The sequence below is a fragment of the Schistocerca gregaria genome, chromosome 4 (assembly GCF_023897955.1).
Source record: "Schistocerca gregaria isolate iqSchGreg1 chromosome 4, iqSchGreg1.2, whole genome shotgun sequence".
NCBI lineage: Eukaryota > Metazoa > Arthropoda > Insecta > Orthoptera > Acrididae > Schistocerca > Schistocerca gregaria.
Window position 1 is genome coordinate 408,316,562 of NC_064923.1, and position 25,992 is coordinate 408,342,553.

General features: G+C 40.4%; 1 protein-coding gene across 1 annotated transcript in view; it reads right to left on the reverse strand.

The window, feature by feature from the left end:
* Positions 1-1,525: 1,525 nt before the first annotated feature.
* Positions 1,526-25,992, reverse strand: part of LOC126268118 (ATP synthase mitochondrial F1 complex assembly factor 2) — a 42,267-nt gene continuing 17,800 nt past the window's right edge. The window contains exons 4-6 of the mRNA XM_049973642.1: positions 14,644-14,821; positions 2,073-2,188; positions 1,526-1,921 (exon numbers count right to left, since the gene is read on the reverse strand). Of these exons, the coding sequence (XP_049829599.1) occupies positions 1,790-1,921; positions 2,073-2,188; positions 14,644-14,821 (426 nt within the window). The 3' untranslated portion in view covers positions 1,526-1,789. The remainder of the gene's footprint in view (positions 1,922-2,072; positions 2,189-14,643; positions 14,822-25,992) is intronic.

Sequence of the window (25,992 nt, forward strand, 5' to 3'; positions counted from 1 at the left end):
GGGGTCAACGACTGAACAAAGGCAGACCACGTGCAATTGCCTACCCCCATCACAGCCCCAGCAGTAATCAACACAAACCAGTTATTCGGTTCTGCCGCACCCTGTACATTACCTGAACACAATTGTAAAAAAAAAAACCGCTGTTTTCACAATGAAAACTGCACTTCAAAGATACATCTTTATAGCCAGCTGTCCATGCAGCATAACACTATGAATATTCATTATGATACTGAAAGAAATCAAGCACAGAAGAGACTTATGTTCTTACCTTAACAAAAACCTACAAATTGTCACTGGAAATATTACAAGCCTTCTAATGGAGGAAAGCCACTCCTAAAAACAGTCCCAATATTTTTCTCCTGGTACAAACATCAGGCGGTGGGCGGTTGCTGCAAGTGATGAGAAAGCAATTTCTGTACGGCATTCTACACATCCATTCTGCATCCCCACTGTCCCCATTGAGCTTGTTCCTATGCTTGGAGCTCCTGTTGTATACTGTATACTTTGAAGCTACAATTGCACAACTTGACTTGAGGCACTCTGGATCAATTTTGTTGAATGTGCAGTTGTCTCAATGCCCAGTTCAAGCACTTGTTGTTTGAATCCTTGTTTAACACTGTAGAACTGGCTAATTCTGTGCCTGCATGCAACAGCTCACTGCATTTATTGATGAAGCACAATGACACAAATGCTGGACCATACCATGCGTAAAACCAGTCCTGGCTGATGCGCCCTGAGTAGATGCCTAAAAAAGTGCAAACAAAGTTCAGAGTGTCATCAAAGTCGAATTTTTGTCCAAAGATCCAGAATCCATAATCTGAGAAAGATGCAACATTGGTGTGAAAAGTCAGCAGTGTTCCTGGCTTGGCAGTGATCTGTCTGCTCCAGCACTGTGGTGGCATTAAATGGTGGCCACACAGGTCAGGTGGGTAGCTTGTGTGACATGTCACCGACACAGTGCATGCTGACGGCAATGACTGCAGAGTCAGAGCTTGAAGACAGTTCTTACTTACAGATAAATGACAACCAGAATGACCTATTGTTTTCTCAACGGGGCACCGAATATGAAATTCACAGTGTCAGCACGTGGTTGCAGGAACAGTTATTCACAAATAACCTTAAAAAGTACTCATTAGGATGAGCATGTTCAGAAATCTAGGTATTTGAGTGCAAGTTTTGTAGAAATGTTCTAACAGAATGTAAATACTTTTAGATTAAAGGAGATCACTCATAGAAAAACAGAGAGGCTTTGAGTTGCTGACAGGCACTCAGAAAAAGAAACAAAACTTGTTAGTTTTTGAAGTAATCCTTTTTTTTTGGCTAGAGTAGAAATGCATACACAAAACACGTTCACATGAATGCCCACAATGTGCATGTTAGTGCATTTTCTGTGTGTATTTGTACTCTAGTTCCGGAATTGAGTACTCCAAAAGCTAGCAAGTTTTCTTTCTTTATGTGTGTGCCTGCTGACAACAATGGTTCTGCTTTTTCCATGAATAGTCAAGTAGAAAGTAATACAAGGAAATATCATACACTTCATTTATTTAATTATTCTCACTCATTATGGCGTAACGGCCATGAAGGCATTACTTATCACAGCCAGTGTCCATGCAGTATGCATTGGAGCAGTGAAATACATGACAAAAAGATTCAAAATGAGTACAAAATTTAATACTTAAATTACACATTTAAATTTACACAACAATTTCTTCAGCATGGAAAAACAGAAAAGAAAACCTCTAAAAACAGTTCAGAGAGGTGAACTGCCAGTAATCACTATATGCAAAATTCAAAGTCCTTTTGTACTGATGAATGCACTCGAAGAGTTTAAATGAATGAACAGCACAGCAGCAGCTAATCGAGCCTGTGTTTGTTGTTGGTTCAGGTCATGCGCCCATTCCACTCTTCCCCAGTGACCGGTCTATGGGGGAATCAAATGAAATAATTACTAATAATTAATTACAAACTGGACATACACAATGCCAAATAGAAGGCAGAAATGAATGTAACATGAAACATTTCTATAATTTTTCGAGACAAAATATACAAAAAAATTTACAATGTAATAATACCTGAAATTCTTCTTCCAATCTTGATAGCAAAACAGCTTTCTCTACAGAAATATAACGGTCAACACAGCACAATGTTAATATAAGTGACTTGACTGTTTCAACACCAAAAGCAAATCCTGCAAAAACAGTACATAAACAAAAATTATGATAAAGGAAAGCCAATAATTAGAAGTCAGATAAACAATGCCACATGAAAATGAAAACCAGTCTTAGATTAAACTTCTGTTAAGTTATGTGCAACATTCCGCAAAATTTGGCTGGCTAAGACCAAATTTTCTGTAATTTTTATGATGTTACAATACCTTCCATCATCACATAAGCAAGATAAAATCTACAATATCAGACAGGAAAGATCTGACTGACGGAAGACACAGCTATTTTAAACAACACTATTCTAAAGTGCAAGTTTTCAAGTTCTGCATGTGTTCACATATGCGGGTAACATTAAGCACCATGCTACTCCTTCCCATGCACTTTTATATTCTCAGATACTTCTTGGCATCCTGCCAACAAGATGGTTGAGAAATTGCTAAGCAATCCTTTCCCACTCTTTCAAGGTGGCCTTCCTTGAAGTGATCAAGTGTGTGAGCACACATTGTACAATTTCCTCTTGTTTCAAGAATGCTTAATTAGGTTTGTATCATATACACATATCATTCTGTTTAGTTCATACCTGCTTGACGAAGGAGGTGCTTCTGAGGTGTGCATCATGTGCTCATGCATTATCATTTTGAAAGGTGACCCGACTACAAAAATGTTGACTGTTGGGCTGGACAATAGGCTGGAGAATTCTGTCCTTATATTACAAAGCCCTCAAATTACTCATCTTATAATGGCAATGAGAGGTGTCTGTTATCCCTACATAATACTGTTTCAAAACATGATTGACCATCTCAAGGAGAAGCCATGATAATGCTTTTCTGAGCTGTGCATTGGTACTTTGGCCACCTCTTCACTCTTCTATGTTCATCACCAGGAATCAGACAAGTCCTGCACTTGAGAACCTGAAGCCACTGATCCAGATTCTAGTCCAGAAAATGGTTTTGTAGTGTCTGGGTTGACATTGCCTTCACATAGTTGTCTCTAAAAAGTACCTACTTACGGGACATGAGAATTTGCATAAACAGAAACACAAAAAATAATGTGAAATTGGCAATTTTTAACACCCAATGTGAAACAACTAGTTTTACAGAATGTCAAATATGTTTGGATATTCCCCATGGAAATGACGTAAATCAGAGGCCTGCAGTTTACCAATATTGGTAATGGATAGCTATTTAGTGTTGAAATTGGATCTCAACTTCTTTTTTAGCTTTAAAATGACAGTTTTCCATGTAATGGCATGATGCGCTATATGATGGGTCAGGAAAAAGTCAGCGTTATTTTATGGCCAAAATCGCTGCTATGTTTTGCACTTTTTAGTGTTATTTTCTGGCATGCTTTTCCTATTAACAGTTAGCTATTTTTGTGTTATTTAACCATTTTTCAATGCTATATTGAAAATCACGAGGGTGTGCATCACCCCCCCCCCCCCCACTCCCCCATGAACCATAGGCCTTGCTGTTGGTGGGGAGGCTTGCGTGCCTCAGCGATACAGGTGCAGCCACAACGGAGGGATATCTGTTAAGAGACCAGACAAACGTATGGTTCCTGAAGATGGGCAGCAGCCTTTTCAGTAGTTGCAGGGGCAACAGTCTGGATGATTGACTGATCTGGCCTTGTAACACTAACCAACTACTCATGAGGACGTTATTATCAGGAGGAAGAAAACTGGTGTTCTACGGATCGCAGTGTGGAATGTCAGATCCCTTAATCGGGCAGATAGGTTAGAAATTTAAAAATGGAAATGGATAAGTTAAAGTTAGATATAGTGGGAATTAGTGACGTTTGATGGCAAGAGGAACGAGACTTCTGGTCAGGTGAATACAGGGTTATAAATACAAAATCAAATATGGGTAATGCAGGAGTAGGTTTAACAATGAATAAAAAATAGGAGTGCGGATAAGCTACTAGAAACAGCATAGTGATTACCTTATTGTTGCCAAGATAGACACTAAGTCCATGCCTACTACAGTAGTACAAGTTTATATGCCAACTAGCTCTGCAGATGACGAAGAAATTGAAGAAATGTATGATGAGATAAAAGAAATTATTCAGATAGTGAAGGGAGACAAAAATTTAATAGTAATAGGTGACTGGAATTTGACAGTAGGAAAAGAAAGATAAGGAAACATAGTAAGTGAATATGGAATGGGGGTAAGAAATGAAAGCGGAAGCTGCCTGCTAGAATTTTACACAGAGCATAACTTAATTATAGCTAACACTTGGTTCAAGAATCATAAAAGGAGGTTGTATACATGGAAGAAGTCTGAAGATACTGACAGGTTTCAGATCGATTATGTACTGGTAAGACAGAGATCTAGGAATGAAGTTTTAAATTGTAAGACTTTTCCAGGGGCAGAGGTGGACCCTGACCACAATCTATTAGTTATGAACTGTAGATTAAAACCGAAGAAACTGCAAAAACGTGGGAATTTAAGGAGATGGTACCTGGATAAACTGACAGAACCTGAGGTTGTACAGAGTTTCAGGGAGAGCATAAGAGAACGATTGACGGGAACAGGGAAAGGAAATACAGTAGAAGAAGAATGGGTAGCTTTGAGGGATGAAATAGTAAAGACAGCAGAGGATCAAGTAGGTAAAAAGACGAGGACTAATATAACTCCTTGGGTAACAGAAGAGATATTAAATTCAATTGATGAAAAGAGAAAATATAAAAATGCAGTAAATGAAGCAGGCAAAAAGGAATACAAACGTCTCAAAAATGAGATCGACAGGAAGTGCAAAATGGCTAAGCAGGCTTATCTCACTAGGGGTAAGATAAACACTGCCTACAGGAAAATTAGAGAGACTGTTGAAGAAAAGAGAACCACTTGTATGAATATCAAGAGCTCAGAAGAAACTCAGTTACAAGCAAAGAAGAGAAAGCAAAAAGGTGGAAGGAGTATACAGAGGGTCTATACAAGGGTGATGTACTGGAGGGCAATATTATGGAAATGGAAGAGGATGTAGATTAAGATGAAATGGGAGATATGATACTGCGTGAAGAGTTTGACAGAGTACTGAAAGACCTAAGTAGAAACAAAGCCCTGGAGTAAACAACATTCCATTAGAACTACTGACAGCCTTGGGAGAGCCAGTCCTGACAAAACCCTACCATCTGGTGAGCAAAATGTATGAGACAGGTGAAATACCCTCAGACTTCAAGAAGAATATAATAATTCCAATCCCAAAGAAAGCAGGTGTTGACAGATGTGAAAATTACTGAACTATCAGTTTAATAAGTCACGGCTGTAAAATACTAATGTGAATTCTTTACAGACGAATGGAAAAACTGGTAGATGCCGAACTCGGGGAAGATAAGTTTGGATTCCATAGAAATAATGGAACGCGTGAGACAATACTGACTTATCTTAGAAGAAAGATAAAGAACAGGCAAACCTATGTTTCTAGCATTTGTAGACTTAGAGAAAGCTTTTGACAATATTGACTGGAATATTCTCTATCAAATTCTGAAGGTGGCAGGAGTAAAATACAGGGAGCAAAAGGCTATTTACAATTTGTACAGAAACCATTTGGCACTTATAAGAGTCGAGGGACATGAAAGGGAAGCAGTGGTTGGGAAGGGAGTGAGACAGGGTTGTAGCCTATCCCGGATGTTATTCAATCTGTATATTGAGCAAGCAGTAAAGGAAACAAAAGAAAAATTCATAGTAAGTATTAAAATCCATGGAGAAGAAATAAAAATTTTGAGGTTCGCCGATGACATTGTAATTCTGTCAGAGACAGCAAAGGACATGGAAGAGCAGTTGAATGGAATGGACAGTGTCTTGAAAGAAGGATATAAAATGAACATCAAAAAAAGCAAAACAAGGATAATGGAATGCAGTCAAATTAAGTAGGGTGATGCTGAGGGAATTAGATTAGTAAATGAGACACTTAAAATAATAAAGGAGTTTTGCCATTTTGGGAGAAAAATAACTGATGACGGTCGAAGTAGAGAGGATATAAAATGTAGACTGGTAATGGCAAGGAAAACGTTTCTGAAGAAGAGAAATTTGTTAACTTCGAGTATAGATTTAAGTGTCTTGAGGTCGTTTCTGAAAGTATTTGTATGGAGTGTAGCCATGTATGGTAGTGAAACATGGGACGATAAATAGTTTGAACAAGGAGAGAATATAAGCTTTTGAAATGTGGTACTACAGAAGAATGCTGAAGATTAGATGGGTAGATCACATAATTAATGAGGAGGTATTGAATAGAATTGGGGAGAAGAGGAGTTTGTGGCACAACTTGATTAGAAGAAGGGATCAGTTGTAGGACATGTTCTGAGGCATCAAGGGATCACCAATTTAGTATTGGAGGGCAGCATGGAGGGTAAAAATTGTAGAGGGAGACCAAGAGATGAATACACTAAGCAGGTCAGAAGGATGTAGGCTGTAGTACATTCTGGGAGATGAAGCAGCTTGCACAGGGTAGAGTAGCATGGAGAGCTGCATCAAATCAGTCTCAGGACTGAAGACCACAACAACAACAACATGTTGAAAATGGAACTACACCTAAGACAGGTTGGGCCAAACCTGAGACACAAGTAAAGAAAAATTATTTTAACAAAAAAATTTCAAACAAGTAATTATTTAAAAACAAATATAAAATGTAAAAATGAAAATAACAATTTGTTGCAGATATTGTATCGATGATATGTTTTGCGCTTGTTCATATCGTTCTTGAACTTTGGAGACCGCATAAGCTGGTCTCCGCAGCTCAAGAATGACCAGAAGATGTGCTAGAAGCGTGAAATGAGTCATCAATAAAGTATCTGTAACAGATACTTATTTCAATTTTTAGCATTTGTATACTATTGCTGTGCTTCGTCAGAATGGTGTGGAGTGGTACATATATTTTATATACTGTGAAAACAATTATTTATTAATGATGTATCCAGCAGATTAAAAAACATACAGAACTCCCATTTTTCAGGTCCACAATCTATAAGGGGCATTTAAATGAAACCCAATCACCAGTGTAAAGTAACGGTAACAATTTTATCAATTCAAAAATGTAGTTGTACACAGTACATATTCCCACAAAGTCACCAAAACTGGTGGCACATTTATACCGTTGCAACACTAGCCAGTCTATTCCATCCTTGAAGCTAGTAGGCTGCTGTCGAGCCCAGGCCTGGATCCAGTCACACACTTTATCATCCATTGCAAATTGATGTCCATGAATAGCTTCTTTTAGAGGTCCAAACACATGAAAGTCACACAGTGAAAGGTTGGGACTGTACAGTGGATGTTCCACCAAAACTGCTGCAACGTCATCTTCACCCCATTGGCCATGTGTGGGCGGGCATTATTATGCAGGAGGATAATGCAAATGGACAACATGCCTAGGCATTTCGATTTGAGGGCTTGTCTAAGGGTCTGTAAAGTAGCTTGATAACTCTGGGCATTTATGGCGGTTCCCTGTTCCAGGAACTCGACAAGCAGTGGGCCCTTGTGGTCAAAAATAGGACGACATCATGACCTTACCAGAACTGGTGGTGAAGTCGCATGTTTCCACTGCTTGCTGTGACGCTTGCTTTACGATTCAAAATGGTGACACCATGTTTCGTCACCTGTGACAATACGTGACGGAAACTGTATTCCTCCTCATGGTAACATCGCAGATGACTCAAAGACAGCGCCATTCGAGTATTGCGCTGTTCAGCAGTCAGTTTGTGGGGAATCCACTGCACACAGATTTTTCGAAAGTTCAAGTGTTGATGCATTATGGTGTGGATGGTGCTCACACTAATACCCAATAACCAATGGATCTCATCCACGGTGATTCTGCTGTTGTCCAAGACTAAAGCATTCACTTCCACAATGAGCCTGTCCACGACGATCATTGTCTTCTAGTGACCTTCGCCCCTCTGGGAATCTTTTTGCACCATTCCACTCAACACCTGAACAACTGACACTGTACTCACTGTACACAGCCTTCATCCATTGATACATTTCATGGCCTCCAACTTGCTCCACCATCAAAAATCAAATCACTCCTCGTTGTTCCTGCTTACTCACCTGTATGTTCGGTAGTGGACAATTACTTGTGTAACCACATTCTCTTCAGCGTGAAACTACACTGACACTATGCAACACCAAATGATGTGCACGCATCAGTCTCCCTACCAATAGATGGGCCACCATAACCGCAGTTGTGTGTTGCCACCCTAAGTGTAAGGCAAAGGTAGACGCACTGACCAGGTTTCATTTGAATGAACCTCATATTTTTGACACTTGACAAGTTTTCTCACCACCTTAAATATTTATATTAAATGGTTGAAATTTCTTAGAGAATGGCAATAATGAATCTTCTGATACGCGAAACCGGTCATCAATTAAACAAAAGTAACTGAATTTTGCAACTTTGGCCGTTTTCTACATCAAACTGGTTAATTCGAATTGCTGTCCTGTTATTAATCCAGTGTGCTGGAAATCCAAAAAGATGAATTTTATAGCTACTCATTTCTGTTGCAGAAATTAATGCTGTCCTATAAGATAACTGCCTTACCAACCATTTGGAACTCATCACGCATTCAGAAATAAACAACCAAATATTTATTTCATTCTTTGATCTCTAATCAGATGGAAATTTTAACATCATTTTTTGCAGAACATACTTGTATTACACTTACAGATTTTTTCCTTTACTTTTACTGAAAAAATTGGTAAAGCTCAATGACTCAAGGAGAGGGAAAGACGAAAGGATGTGGGTTTTAAGGGAGAGGGTAAGGAGTCATTCCAATCCCGGGAACGGAAAGACTTCCCTTAGTGGGAAAAAAGGACAGGTGTACACTCGCGCACACACACACACACACACATCCATCCGCACATACACAGACACAAGCAGACATATTTGTCTGCTTGTGTCTGTGTATGTGTGGATGGATATGTGTGTGTGAGCGCGCGAGTGTACACCTGTCCTTTTTCCCCCTAAGGGAAGTCTTTCCCCAAGGGGGAAAGCACCGGTAGACAGGCACAATAAATAAAACACACACACACACACACACACACACACACACACACAGGGACGGTTGCGAAAGCTAGAAATTCTGTGTGTGTGTTTTATTTATTGTGCCTGTCTACCGGTGCTTTCCCGCTTGGTAAGTCTTGGAATCTTTGTTTTTCATATATATAATCATCCAGTGGGACACAAAACTACATCCATTCTTATCGTAAACCACAGAACTATCCATTATGTTATGGCTTACTCATTCGGCTACTGTTTCAAGTCTCAATGATCACATTTCTTCAAGCCTTATATGGTTCAAATGGCTCTGAGCACTATGGGACTCAACTGCTGTGGTCATCAGTCCCCTAGAACTTAGAACTACTTAAACCTAACTAACCTAATGACATCACACACATCCACGCCCGAGGCAGGATTTGAACCTGCGACCGGAGTAGTCGCACGGTTCCGGACTGCATGCCTAGAACCGCGAGACCACCGCGGCCGGCATGCCTTCTATCATTGCTGCTTTATTAACCACATTTAATGAGCAGGGTGGTGTGTTTGTGATAGATTTTCATTGCGCCATTGGTTTGAAATGCCACATACACTACAAAAGAAATAAATAGTGACATTCACACAGTGGTCAGTGGTCGTTCGTATGCACTCACAAAAGTCTATAGTCAAAATGCCACTACTGAAGTCATGACTGCAAAAAAAAAAAAAAAAAAAAAAAAAAATGGAACATTTCAACATTAAATATGTGACTGACATCATTAGATTTACGACACTTCTATGAGGTCACAGAGAAATTTTTTTGAGAAATGCCAATTTTGCATTACTTACTTAAAAACCGCTGAATTCGCTTTACTTCCTTAATACTACCAAATTCGCGTTATTCATCGAGTTATTGTTTAAACGAATTTTTTCTGTTCCTATCTGTTTGTGACAATAGATGAAAATACCATACTTCCAACAAACCGTTCAAGTAACGCACATATTTGCTGACATCACATTTCTTGACATTTTTCATGGCAAACAGTAACAAATATGACATGTTTTGGAGAGATCTTCATTGTGAAGCATCAGGCAAACTGCAGTTTTTCAGTACACAAAAATCACTAAATGACACTTCGCTTCACAAATGTGTAAATCAACTTTGTGCCTGCTCAGTATGCTTCTGTCAGCCAATCCCAGGACAGGATAAATGACTTCATACAAACATTACTCTCACAGCAGACAATACAAGAAAGAATTTAAATCACAGAATGACCATGCCTATCACCATAGGGTGACTCAGTGTCAAACATGCAATTTTTTTGTTATACATTTTAACTTCAGGTCAATCCATTCTTATTATTACATTGTCATCAGTTGAAACTGCTAACAGAGATTACTACATAACAGGTGTACAACAAAGTGTAGGGCTGTAGATAGGAAGGATCTGAATGAAATGCATTTTTTTTCTTTCAAACAAAGTAACAATTTAGTTTCTTCTCTTTACTAACTATGCACAGAGACAAATCCCAGCAAGTGATCAAGAGACAAACAGATCTAAATCCCCACTGTGAGCAAAATGAAGTAATGCGGAGGGGGGAAAAAAGACACTCCTAGGTGCTACCACCAATTTTTAATGCAATTTCAAACATATATTGCAAAATTCCCAGCCGCTTCAGGTGTTAGTGTTCCAGGATCCCACTAACATAACCTCAGTGAAAATGTCACTCATCACTATTAACTACAGAAATAATGGTTGCAGTGGTATTCTGCTTAAATATGGTTCAGCTAGGAACTGGATCAAAATGAAACACTACTATTGCAACACTGAGTGAGGTAACCTTTATCAAAATAATTAAAAACAAACACACACACACCGTTCTGGATGTTCCAGTAACAATCTTCAAATCTCTACAAAAATCGAGAGGTCTACTTGACAACAAAGTAATTCAATGTCCACAGAATCCTGCTCACATATCACCCCAAATAACAGATACATCCATTACATCATGGCTGAGAGAATAACTCTGTGAACTTTTATAATTAATCATAGCACCTACTTTATAGGCACGCCACAAATACACCATAACCAGAAACTCACTCAAATAGCTTTAGTTCGATCAGTGAAGTCAAACAATACTTCTTCGATCCACAATACATAATCCTCACAAAACTTGTAACTGCTTTACATGTACAAAACAAAGCCACTCTCAGCCAATTTAAAAATGTGTCACCACAATAACCCTACAAAATAAATCAAGGAGTACAATAAAATTATTCCCAATCTTTGACATCGAGTCCTATACTCATTACTGCAATCTTTCACTGGAGTACGGACACTTTCTGTCATACTTCTAAAATTGCAGAAACTTCCCACCTACACAATAAATCTAGGTGCCATTTGATTAATTAATATTGATAGTTAACTGCATCATCTCAAGTTAGCAAACAAATAGGAACTAAATGTCAGGTTGTTCTGATCCTCTACATACAAATTTAGTTCCTCTTGTCTCTCACTGCTCCCGAACAGTAACTGCACTTTCCTCGGGCATGAAATCACAGCTCAAACATTTAGTGGACAAAAGTACGGCAACAGCACCATTATTCCTCAACAGTTATCAATGAGTAACATACAGCTGTCAGTCATTTTTCTGGTGACCAGATGGTCCATTATGGTCTCTGGCTCCAGCGCTCTGCTATTGTCTCTGGGCTGACGGATGTTTGCCGCCACCTCCCGAACATGCTGTACAAAGTACTCAACTGTCTGTACAAATACACAGGAGACACATTACATACAGAGTGGTACTAGTCTTTGTGTGTTCCTTTCCCCATATTTTATTTGTCTCGTACTGCTTCAATAGAGTGAAACAAACCCTAAAAGATTACATCACCAAAACATGCGAAATCATTCTGTCCCAGCACAACACATAACATCATGCATATATGTTTCTGGCAATACCACAGAACACTGAGAATGTTAATTTCAGTATTTATTCAACATTATTTTTCTGTTTTGTGAATGAAGTTTACTGTAACAGACTGATCTGTAGCACAGCCTGGGGGCTAACTTAAGTTGAAAGATAATGACTTGGTTGTAAGATGACAGATGTAGTATAACCACTTTCCACCCCCCCCCCCCCCCGCCCCCCAATCATTGAAATGATATTTACATCTACTTCAATACTCTGCAAATCACCAAGAGGTGCATGGCAGAGGGGATGTACCATTCGACCATTTATTAGGGTTTCTTTATATTCCATTCACGTAAGGAGCGAGGGAAGAATGATTGTTTGAATGCCTATTTGCATGCAGTAATAATTCTTATCTTATCCTCAGAATCACTAGGTGAGCAATACATAGAGGATTGTAGTACATTTCTAGAGTAATAATTTAAAGCCGGTTCTTGAAACTTTGTTAATAGACTTTCTCAGTACAGTTTATGTCTATCTTCAAGAATCTTCCAGTTTGGTTCTTTCTGTATATCTGTGACTGTCCCGTGGATTAAACAAAACAGTGACCATTCATGCTGCCCTTTTCTGTACATGTCCAGTGTCCACTGTTAGTCCTATCTGGTACAGATCCCACACACTTTAGCAGTATTCTAGAATCGGTTGCACGAGTGATTTGTAAGCAATCTCCTTTGTAGATGATTCCACTCCCCCGGTATAAACAAGTCTACCACCGACTTTACCCACGAGTGAACCTATGCGATCAATCCAGTTCATGTCCCTACAAAGTATTACACACAGGCATAGGTCACACAGGATACAGTGGCCAATGCATAGTGACCAGTTTTCATCCAAAGCACTGGGCAAGTTCATTTGTTTGTTCAGAAGAGTAGAGGCTGGCAAGCGTTATCCATATTTTGGCCAGTCAGTGACAACAGAATCAACACTCGCATCCTGTAATCTTTCTCAAATGATTTTACAGAAACATTAAAAAAAATATCATTTGTGCTTTACTTGTTGCTTTATATGGCAGTTTCATTCTGATATGCCCACCATTTTGTTAATGGTCATAGTTAGTGTGATGTTTATGAGGAAGTAAGACACAGTGCGAAATTAGAGAAAGTTTGCAATGAAAAACAGGGGTCGCTATGATTTTGCATTTGGTGTATATTATGTAATATGTTGTTGTGTATGAAATATAGTTAACATATTGAATTTTTCTTTAGACTTGGGTGAAGGTCTCTATCTATCAACAATCTTGATAAAACTGATCTGACATAGTGTACTCATTTGCGATCACACTGCACCAGTGAAAGCCAGAGTGAAATATTCACGACATTCCTCATATTTCATAAACAGTTTGTGATATTGGAATGAGATTTTGGCAAATGATAACACACAAAGAGTATTTTGCCATATGGTTATTATGAAAAACTTTATTCCAATAACCAAAGACTTTTTCGGTGAAAATTTTTAAGGGCCATCAATAGTTGGCAAAATGAGAAATGCTATGGGTTTTGAACACCAAAAGTGAAGTCATTACACATTTATTTTTCATAAGATACTGACCTTAATTTCCCTCAGTTCCTAACTTGATAAACCACTGTTTCAGAATTCTCTCACAACTGAGTCTGCACAACATGCTCACAAGATGAGGCTGTGTAAACTCCACTGAGTTTTGGCAAAAGAAGCAGATTCTAACATGGCAACAAGAGAAATGTGTAGGTTCTACTCAAAATTCCCCACTCATGACACTTCCCTGAAAGTTACAAATGGGTAACAAACCAGGCAAAAATAAACTGCTGCATTTTCGGCAGAATTCTTTGTAGATACTTACCAAAGAAGAGCTGACAGATTTTTTTGAATGGTCGCTATGCAAGTGTAGGTGTGAAGGGCCCCCACTTCATATTTACCAAAAATGTGTATGTAGGCTTTAGTTTAGAACGGCACTTTCACTACAGTGCTCAGCATTTTCCCTACAGTGCCTGCCCGCAGCCGCTACACTACTGATCTCCTGATGCGTGACCTTCCATCAGTGCATATACTGACCATGCCACTCTGCGTGGACTATGTTTGAATGAACTGGCTGATTCCAACAGTAACTCATTGATATTATAGTCACAGGATACTTTTTTTTAAGTGCAAAATTTTACATTTCTGTACAAGAATAAAGGAACAGTATGAGATGATACTATTTTAACTGTTATTCTGGTCATTGGAGCCTTCTGAAACTCATTAACTCACAAATATTTGCGTCACTCAAAAAGTGTTTAAAAAGTTTTCTTTACTGCTCGTATTAGATAACTACTAAGGATCAAAAGTAATAATTCTGGAGGAATGAAACTCAGTATCTGCCCTACATGTATTAACACTGTTTGTCAAAACAAAGGAGGAGAATGTACAAGAACAATGAGTTCCAAAATGTCAAACTGAAACCACTTCAGTGTGACTCAGAAGTTACAAAATCAACGTTCCTATGATAGAACGACAACAAATAACCACTAGCTGCTTGTTAGCAAGAGAATAAACTATTTCTATACTAAATTTACATTAATACTTCTCGCACATACCATGTACAGCCCACATATTGTACGATATAAGATGAGAGATAATTTTTTGTTTTGATTTGAGGCTAACTGTGGGGCCAGTTATATCCTTCGATTCTTCTACCTCAACATCATAACGCTGACGAAACCACTTCAGGATTGGTCCCCATTCTCGTTCTTGCAATGCACATAGTTCTTCTTCCTGAAAGTTAGCATTACTATTTACAGTCAAAACATCATGCTTTTTTTTTCTTTAACATTTATTTATAAATTTTCTTCTGAAAAGATTTTGTTCCTTGTATTTATATATGTGCCAACCTACAGTAATTTCTCATAAGTGCACTAATCACCACATCCCTTCTGATGACAGCATGGAAGTTTTATCATATGAATCTAAACATAAAAGAAGTGAATAATGGCATTCAGGAGGAGCAAGAGAGGAGAGAGGGAGGCCGGGCATGAGATGGAGAGAGTGGGGGAGAGTGGAAGGCAGAGAAAGGAGGGGGGCTGGTGGGCAGGAGGTGGAGAAAGGAGGGGGGCTGGTGGTTGGAGGCGAAAGGGGGAGGGTGGGCGGGCGCACGTGCAGCAGGGAGAAGGGAAAGGTGGAAGGAGAGAAGGAGCGGGAAGAGAAAGACACTGGCCACTGTGTTGATGAGACAAATGGAGTTCAACTTTTTGGCTCTGCAGTTTTTTTACCCTCTGCTCTCTTAAAGATGACTGTCTTGTACACTTCTATACTGCCACTATTCTATACAGCTTACATACAAAGGTCATCATCGTCAACAACAACAACAGCAGCAGCAGCAGCAGCACCAGGGAGAAGCTTTTTAAGGAGAAACTCCACTGTACTGATACATAAATTGTACTATGAAATTTTACTTGATCTGTCGGATGTTGGTAAATTCCTGTCACAATATTTCAGCACAGTCTTCTGGCATAGAGGTGAAAGAACATGGGGCTCACCTACTCAAGACCCCATTGGTGCATGTGTTTCAATACACACACACTTCTGCTGTGAATTTGTGCATTGTTCTGAGCACCCTCATTGGTGGAAGCTCACTTTGTGAATATCAAATCAATTTTCTTCATTTAATAAATTCACACAACAAGAATGATGACACAGAGTCATTACCTTAATTACTGTTGTAACACTGATAAACCAAGCTCCCACCATAGAGGATGCCGACACCCAAATCTCCAATGTCAGACACTAAGTACAGTACCAAAAGTTGTATGTTGATGGGGTATCAACCAAAATTATGATTTAGTTCGTATTATGGGCTATCGCCCATCAGGATGGGTGTAAACGTTAATTTGAAGTAACACTGCCATATCTGTTACATATGGCTTACATGGATGAATTGGTAGAGCATTAGGTCGTCTGACCAATGGTCCTGGGTTCAAACCCCAAGGATGACGTTTGTTTTACTGTATTATGCATGGAAGTGTTGTATGGGACAACATGTTTATGGCATGTAAAAGGGCTTTTTGGAGTTTACAGCAATGTCCTCTTGGCAGTCTCCACTCCCTTTGTTTCTTTCAACGTAGTAAATCTATAGAATACACTTGTAGTTTCACAGAACATACAATTAGAACAGAAAAATTAAGAAACAATTACATCATGCGTGTGGAAGTAGTACTTGTAGTAATACTAATAAAACTAATATTAGTAATAATAAAAAAAAATAATAAAATAGAAAGAAACTTCCTCATGGGAACGCCTGGAATCCATACCCAGTCTGTTACCCCCGGAAACCATCCTTGTAACCATTGATGCCACTTCCCTATACACAAATATCCCACACGTCCAGGGCCTCGCTGCAATGGAGCACTTCCTTTCACGCCGATCACCTGCCACCCTACCTAAAACCTCTTTCCTCGTCACCTTAGCCAGCTTTATCCTGACGCACAATTTCTTCACTTTTGAAGGCCAGACATACCAACAATTAAAGGGAACAGCCATGGGTACCAGGATGGCCCCCTCGTATGCCAACCTATTTATGGGTCGCTTAGAGGAAGCCTCCTTGGTTACCCAAGCCTGCCAACCCAAAGTTTGGTACAGATTTATTGACGACATCTTCATGATCTGGACTCACAGTGAAGAACAACTCCTGAATTTCCTCTCCAAACTCAACTCCTTTGGTTCCATCAGATTCACCTGGTCCTACTCCAAATCCCATGCCACTTTCCTTGACGTTGACCTCCATCTGTCCAATGGCCAGCTTCACACATCCATCCACATCAAACCCACCAACAAGCAACAGTACCTCTATTATGACAGCTGCCACCCATTCCATATCAAACGGTCCCTTCCCTACAGCCTAGGCCTTCATGGCAAATGAATCTGCTCCAGTCCTGAATCCCTGGACCATTACACCAACAACCTGAAAACAGCTTTCGAATCCCACAACTACCCTCCTGACCTGGTACAGAAGCAGATAACCAGAGCCACTTCCTCATCCCCTCAAACGCAGAACCTCTCACAGAAGAACCCCAAAAGTGCCCCACTTGTGACAGGATACTTCCCGGGACTGGATCAGACTCTGAATGTGGCTCTCCAGCAGGGATATGACTTCCTAAAATCCTGCCCCGAAATGAGATCCATCCTTCATGAAATCCTCCCCAATCCACCAAGAGTGTCTTTCCGCCGTCCATCTAACCTTCGTAACCTCTTGGTTCATCCCTATGAAATCCCCAAACCACCTTTCCTACCCTCTGGCTCCTACCCTTGCAACCGCCCCCGGTGTAAAACCTGTCCTATGCACCCTCCCACCACCACCTACTCCAGTCCTGTAACCCGGAAGGTGTATATGATCAAAGGCAGAGCCATGTGTGAAAGCACCCACGTGATTTACCAACTGACCTGCCTACACTGTGACGCTTTCTATGTGGAAATGACCAGCAACAAACTGTCCATTCGCATGAATGGACACAGGCAGACAGTGTTTGTTGGTAATGAGGATCACCCTGTGGCGAAACATGCCTTGGTGCATGGCCAGCACACCTTGGCACAGTGTTACACCGTCCGAGTTATCTGGATACTTTCCACCAACCCCAACCTATCCGAACTCCGGAGATGGGAACTTGCCCTTCAATATATCCTCTCTTCTCGTTATCCACCAGGCCTCAATCTCCGCTAATTTCAAGTTGCCGCCACTCATACCTCACCTGTCTTTCTACAACATCTTTGCCTCCACACTTCCGCCTCGACTTACATCTCTGCTCTTACTCTTTGCCTTTAAATATGTCTGCTTGTGTCTGTGTATGTGTGCGTGTGCATGTGCGTGTGCGAGTATATACCTATCCTTTTTTCCCCCCTAAGGTAAGTCTTTCCGCTCCCGGGATTGGAATGACTCCTTACCCTCTCCCTTAAAACCCACATCCTTTCATCTTTCCTTTTCCTTCCCTCTTTCCTGACAAAGCAGCCGCCGGTTGCGAAAGCTCGAAATTCTGTGTGTGTGTGTGTTTGTGTGTTTTATTCATTGTGCCTATCTACTGGCGCTTTCCTGCTTGGTAAGTCTTGGAATCTATATAAAAAAATAATAAGGTTAATAACAACTACACAATGTTAAAAAATCAATGAAAACATGAACCACCCCCCCTTTCCCCACAGACACACACAGTGTCATTCATTCAGGAATGAAGGCTTTGCAATAATGGTTGCATATAATGAAGTGTGTGAAGCAAATTACTTTCAAACACGAAGCATATTTGATGAATCCCACACTTGTGCATCCACCCTGTAGAGTGCAGAATGAAAGCTTGTGTTTAAGTTTCACAGGGTCTGGGTCTATCAATGAGTTCAGCCATTATCTAACCGTGATGGTGAGAATTACAGAAACATGGAGAACAGAAATGATTGCATATGAGAGACTGCAAGTTAAGGCTATTGTGTTGTTGCAGGCTGATGTCTTCCGAACAATCTCAAGCAGCGTTGGACATTTTACGAATCATATGCGTGTACATTCTAAAGAAATGAAGAGCAAGGGGTTGACAAATGGAGGTTGTGTTTGCTGGAATTATGTGAATTGTGATTTTGTCATGTGGTAGGTTATTTTGTACATGCAGGTCATGAAGAACACTAGTGTCTTTGTGGGGCCCGTAAGAATCCAGTATTGGCGTAAGTCTCTCTCCAATGATTTGTTCTACTACCGCTTCTTGTAGAAATGTCCTGAACAGTTCTTTGGTCATTTTGCCAGAGGAGTGAGGGTGGATGATTAAATTTGGTGCTAGGAACATGGACTGATGTGTATGAGTACTCAGTGAACGAGGCTCTTTAAGGACAACAAACAGCCTTGGAGGAGCAAATGGAATAATGTGTACTGTACAACCCTTACAATATTTTTAGAACATCTAGTTGGAAGAGTGCAGCCCACAGACATCTCCTTGTTGAATCCACTTTTGTCGGCGTTTTTGATATTTGCGTCTATGTAGGCTGTCATGAGTACACAAGCTGCTTGTTGCCAATCCTCTACTGTTTTCTGGATGTAATTTCTGTTGTGGTACATTTTCACTGTAACAAAAGATTTTACTTATGCTTCCAGTGCAAGACTCAACTAACACTGGCATCAATTCCTGGGAAATGTAACTTTCTCACTTTTGTTTTCACCCACAATTTGATGTCTACATCATTAACAAATCAACCTTTCTGGAGGTGGTGTTTGAAGATCTCCATCCCATACATTGTAATATGCTTGTACTTCTGCTTCAACGATATTAACTCCCCCCTTTCCCACTGCCGTTTACATTCATACAACATACACCATGCAGGACATATAGTAGTATGACATCTGTTTTTCATTGCAGACATTGTGTGATGTGCTAAATGTTTTCATTGGCTTGGGCTGATTTCTGGCATTAAGTCAGTATCTGAGCATTTAGATTTTCTTGTTTTTTGAGCGAAACACTGCTATTTTCTCCATCTGTGGTATCTCATGACTTCCATTGCTTGAGGACCAAGGTGTGCACTCGTGGACATCTAATGTTTCCTCTTCTGTGATGTTTGACGCATTCCACTGATCAATTATGTCCAGTAGGAATGCAGCACACTTTCTCTCATCTTTAGTTATCTTGGTTGTTGTACACACATAACAATTGTTAACAATAATAATTACTACTACTACTACTACTACTACTACTACTACTACTTCCGCACATGTGATGCAATTGTTTCTTTATTCTATTGTACCATGGTATGTTTATTCTGTGAAACTACAAATGCACTAGCTGCTTCATCACAATTGGTGTCTGTTCTTTTGCACACGTCCAACAGAACACCACACGTATCTATTCAAATGTACTCTATAGGTTTGCTACTTTCCACTAACGAAGCAAAAGCAGACTGTCAAAAGAACTTTTCTACAAACTTTAAAAGTCTTTTTACATGTCATGAAAATGTCCTTCCATACAACAGTATCAATTGTAAACAGCTAAAAAAAAATTGTCATCAGTAGGGTTTGAATGCGGAATCTTTGGTACAACATTCTTATGCTCTACCAACTCACCCACGTAAGATATGCATATTAATTCCTCACAGAAATGTCTTTGCTGTGTTCTATAATTCTAGTGTTACTTTCAATTACCCCCCCCCCCCCCCCCCCCCCCCCTACGAACCATTGACCTTGCCGTTGGTGGGGAGGCTTCCCTGCCTCAGCAACACAGGTGGCCATACCGTAGGTGCAACCACAACAGAGGGGTATCTGTTGAGAGGCCAGACAAACGTGTGGTTCCTGAAGAGGGGCAGCAGCCTTTTCAGTAGTTGCAGGGGCAACAGTCTGGATGATTGACTGATCTGGCCTTGCAACATTAACCAAAACGGCCTTGCTGTGCTGGTACTGTGAACGGATGAAAGCAAGGGGAAACTACAGCCGTAATTTTTCCCGAGCACATGCAGCTTTACTGTACGATTAAATGATGATGGCGTCCTCTTGGGTAAAATATTCTGCAGGTAAAATAGTCCCCCATTCGGATCTCAGGGTGGGGACTACTCAGGAGGACGTCGTTATCAGGAGAAAGAAAACTGGCATTGTACAGATCGGAGCGTGGAATGTCAGATCCCTTAATCGGGCAGGTAGGTTAGAAAATTTAAAAACGGAAATGGATAGGTTAAAGTTAGATATAGTGGGAATTGGTGAAGTTCGGTGGCAGGAGGAACTAGACTTTTGGTCTGGTGAATACAGGGTTATAAATACAAAATCGAATAGGGGTAATGCAGGAGTAGGTTTAATAATAAATAAAAAAAATAGGAGTGCGGGTAAGCTACTACAAATAGCATAGTGAACGCATTATTGTGGCCAAGATAGACACAAAGCCCATGCCTACTACAGTAGTACAAGTTTATATGCCAACTAGCTCTGCAGCTGATGAAGAAATTGATGAAATGTATGATAAGATAAAAGAAATTATTCAGGTAGTGAAGGGAGACGAAAATTTAAGTCATGGGTGACTGGAATTCGTCAGTAAGAAAAGGGAGAGAAGGGAACATAGTGGGTGAATATGGATTGGGGCTAAGAAATGAAAGAGGAAGCCGTCTGGTAGAATTTTGCACAGAGCATAACTTAATCATAGCTAACTCTTGGTTCAAGAATCATAAAAGAAGGTTGTATACATGGAAGAATCCTGGAGATACTAAAAGGTATCAGATAGTTTATATAATGGTAAGACAGAGATTTAGGAATCAGGTTTTAAATTGTAGGACATTTCCAGGGGCAGATGTGGACTCTGACCACAATCTATTGGTTATGACCTGTAGGTTAAAACTGAAGAAACTGCAAAAAGGTGGGAATTTAAGGACATGGGATCTGGATAAGCTGAAAGAACCAGAGGTTGTACAGAGTTTCAAGGAGAGCATAAGGGAACAATTGACAGGAATGGGGGAAAGAAACACAGTAGAAGAAGAATGGGTAGCTTTGAGGGGTGAAGAAGTGAAGGCAGCAGAGGATAAAGTAGGTGAAAAGACGAGGGCTGATAGAAATCCTTGGGTAACAGAAGAAATATTGAATTTAATTGATGAAAAGAGAAAATATAAAAATGCAGTAAATGAAGCAGGCAAAAAGGAATACAAACGTCTCAGAAATGAGATCGACAGGAAGTGCAAAATGGCTAAGCAGGGATGGCTAGAGGACAAATGTAAGGATGTAGAGGCTTATCTCACTAGGGGTAAGATAGATACTGCCTACAGGAAAATTAAAGAGACCTTTGGAGAGAAGAGAACCACGTGTATGAACATCAAGAACTCAGATAGCAACGAAGTTCTAAGCAAATAAGGGAAGGTAGAAAGATGGAAGGAGTATATAGAAGGTTTATACAAGGGCGATGTACTTGAGGACAATATTATGGAAATGGAAGAGGATGTAGATGAAGACGAAATGGGAGATACGATACTGTGTGAAGAGTTTGACAGAGCCCTGAAAGACCTGAGTCGAAACAAGGCCCCCGGAGTAGACAACATTCCATTAGAACTACTGACGGCCTTGGGAGAGCCAGTCATGACAAAACTCTACCAGCTGGTGAGCAAGATGTGTGAGACAGGTGAAATACCCTCAGACTTCAAGAAGAATATAATAATTCCAATCCCAAAGAAAGCAGGTGTTGACAGGTGTGGAAATTACCGAACTATCAGTTTAATAAGTCACAGGTGCAAAATACTAACGCGAATTCTTTACAGACGAATGGAAAAACTGGTAGATGCGGACCTCGGGGAGGATCAGTTTGGATTCCGTAGAAATGTTAGAAAACGTGAAGCAATACTGACCTTAAGACTTATCTTAGAAGAAAGATTAAGAAAAGGCAAACCTACGTTTATAGCATTTGTAGACTTAGAGAAAGCTTTTGACAATGCTGACTGGAATACACTCTTTCAAATTCTGAAGGTGGCAAGGGTAAAATACAGGGAGTGAAAGGCTATTTACAATTTGTACAGAAACCAGATGGCAGTCATAAGAGTCGAGGGGCATGAAAGGGAAGCAGTGGTTGGGAAAGGAGTGAGACAGGGTTGTAGCCTATCCCCGATGTTATACAATCTGTATATTGAGCAAGCAGTAAAGGAAACAAAAGAAAAGTTTAGAGTATGTATTAAAATCCATGGAGAAGAAATAAAAACTTTGAGGTTCGCCGATGACATTGTAATTCTGTCAGAGACAGCAAAGGACCTGGAAGAGCAGTTGAACGGAATGGACAGTGTCTTGAAAGGAGGATATAAGATGAACATCAACAAAAGCAAAACGAGGATAATGGAATGTAGTCAAATTAAATCGGGTGATGCTGAGGGAATTAGATTAGGAAATGAGACACTTAAAGTAGTAAAGGAGTTTTGCTATTTGGGGAGCAAAATAACTGATGATGGTCGAATTAGAGAAGATATAAAATGTAGACTGGCAATGGCAAGGAAAGCGTTTCTGAAGAAGAGAAATTTGTTAACATCGAGTACATCTACATCTATACTCCGCAAGCCACCTGACGGTGTGTGGCAGAGGGTACCCTGAGTACCTCTATCGTTTCTCCCTTCTATTCCAGTCTCGTATTGTTGGTATTCTTCTGAGTGGGCTCTAATCTCTCTGATTTTATCCTCATGGTCTCTTCGCGAGATATACGTAGAAGTGAGGAATATACTGCTTGACTCTTCGGTGAAGGTATGTTCTCGAAACTTTAACAAAAGCCCATACTGAGCTACTGAGCGTCTCTCCTGCAGAGTCTTCCACTGGAGTTTATCTATCATCTCCGTAACTCTTTCGCGATTACTAAATGATCCTGTAACGAAGCGCGCTGCTCTCCGTTGGATCTTCTCTATCTCTTCTATCAACCCTATCTGGTGCGGATCCCACACTGCTGAGCAGTATTCAAGCAGTGGGCGAACAAGTGTACTGTAACCTACTTCCTTTGTTTTCGGATTGCATTTCCTTAGGATTCTTCCAATGAATCTTAGTCTGGCATCTGCTTTACCGACGATCAACTGTATGATCATTCCATTTTAAATCACTCCTGATACGTACTCCCAGATAATTTATAGAATTAACTGCTTCCAGTTGCTGACCTGCTATTTTGTAGCTAAATGATAAGGGTCCTATCTTTGTATGTATTCGCAGCACATTACACTTGTCTGCATTGAGATTCAATTGCCATTCCGTGCACCATGCGTCAATTCGCTGCAGATCCTCCTGCATTTCAGTATAATTTTCCATTGTTGCAACCTCTCGATACACCACAGCATCATCTGCAAAAAGCCTCAGTGAACTTCCGATGTCATCCACCAGGTCATTTATGTATATTGTGAACAGCAATGGTCCTATGACACTCCCTGCGACACACCTGAAATCACTCTTACTTCGGGAGACTTCTCTCCATTGAGATTGACATGCTGGGTTCTGTTATCTAGGAACTCCTCAATCCAATCACACAACTTGTCTGATAGTCCGTATGCTCTTACTTTGTTCATTAAACGACTGTGGGGAACTGTGTCAAACGCCTTGCGGAAGTCAAGAAACACGGCATCTAGCTGTGAACCCGTGTCTATGGCCCTCTGAGTCTTGTGGACAAATAGCGCCAGCTGGGTTTCACACGACCGTCTTTTTCGAAACCCATGCTGATCCCTACGGAGTAGATTTCTAGTCTCCAGAAAAGACATTATACGCGAACATAATACTTGTTCCAAAATTCTACAACTGATCGACGTTAGAGATATAGGTCTATAGTTCTGCACATCTGTTCGATGTCCCTTCTTGAAAACGGGGATGACCTGTGCCCTTTTCCAATCCGCTTCGCTCTTCTAGAGACCTACGGTACACCGCTGCAAGAAGGGGGGCAAGTTCCTTCGCGTACTCTGTGTAAAATCAAACTGGTATCCCATCAGGACCAGCGGCCTTTCCTCTTTTGAGCGATTATAATTGTTTCTCTATCCCTCTGTCATCTATTTCGATATCTACCATTTTGTCAACTGTGCGACAATCTAGAGAAGGAAGTGCAGTGCAGTCTTCCTCTGTGAAACAGCTTTGGAAGAAGACATTTAGTAGTTCGGCCTTTAGTCTGTCATCCTCTGTTTCAGCACGATTTTGGTCACAGAGTGTATGGACATTTTGTTTTGATCCACCTACCGCTTTGACATAGGACCAAAATTTTTTAGGATTTTCTGTCAAGTCAGTATATAGAACTTTACTTTCGAATTCATAGAACACCTCTTGCATAGCCCTCCTCACACTACATTTCGCATCGCGTAGTTTTTGTTTGTCTTCAAGGCTTTGGCTATCTTTATGTTTGCTGTGAAGTTCCCTTTGCTTCCGCAGCAGTTTTCTAACTCGGTTGTTGTACCACGGTGGCTCTTCTCCATCTCTTACGATCTTGCTTGGCACATACTCATCTAACGCATATTGTAAGATGGTTTTGAACTTTGTCCACTGAGCCTCAACACTATCTGTACTTGAGACAAAACTTTTATGTTGAGCCATCAGGTACTTTGTAATCTGCTTTTTGTCACTTTTGCTAAACAGAAAAATCTTCCTACCTTTTTTAATATTTCTATTTACGGCTGAAATCATCGATGCAGTAACCGCTTTATGATCGCTGATGCCCTGTTCTGCATTAACTGATTCAAATAGTTCGGGTCTGTTTGTCACCAGAAGGTCTAATATGTTATCGCCACGAGTCGGTTCTCTGTTTAAGAGCTCAAGGTAATTCTCAGATAAAGCACTTTAAACAGTTTCACTGGATTCTTTGTCCCTGCCACCTCTTATGAACGTTTGAGTCTCCCAGTCTATATCCGGCAAATTAAAATCTCCACCCAGAACTATAACACGGTGGGGAAATATACTCGAAATATTTTCCAAATTATTCTTCAGGTGCTGAGCCACAACAGCTGCTGAGCATGGGGGCCAATAGAGACATCCAATTACCACGTCTGAGCCTGCTTTAACTGCCCAAATCATTTCACAATTCGGATCTCCGTCAATTTCCTTCGATACTATTGCACTTCTTATCGCTATAAACACGCCTTCCCCTCCACTGTCCACCCTGTCTCTGCGGTATACATTCCAATCTGAGTTTAGGATTTCATTACTGTTTACGTCCGGTTTCAGCCAACTTTCTGTCCCTAGTACTATATGGGCGTTGCGATCGTTTATTAATGAGAGCAGTTCTGGGACCTTCCTATAGACACTCCTGCAGTTTACTATTAGCACATTAATATTGTTATTCCCTGTTGCATTTTGCCTACTCCTACCTTGCCGTGTCTCAGGAGGCGTCTCGTCGGGCCTAGGGAGGGAATTCTCTAACCTAAAAAACCCCCATGTGCACTCCACACGTACTCCGCTACCCTTGTAGCCGCTTCCGGCATGTAGTGCACGCCTGGCCTATTCATGGGGGACCCTACATTTCTCCACCCGA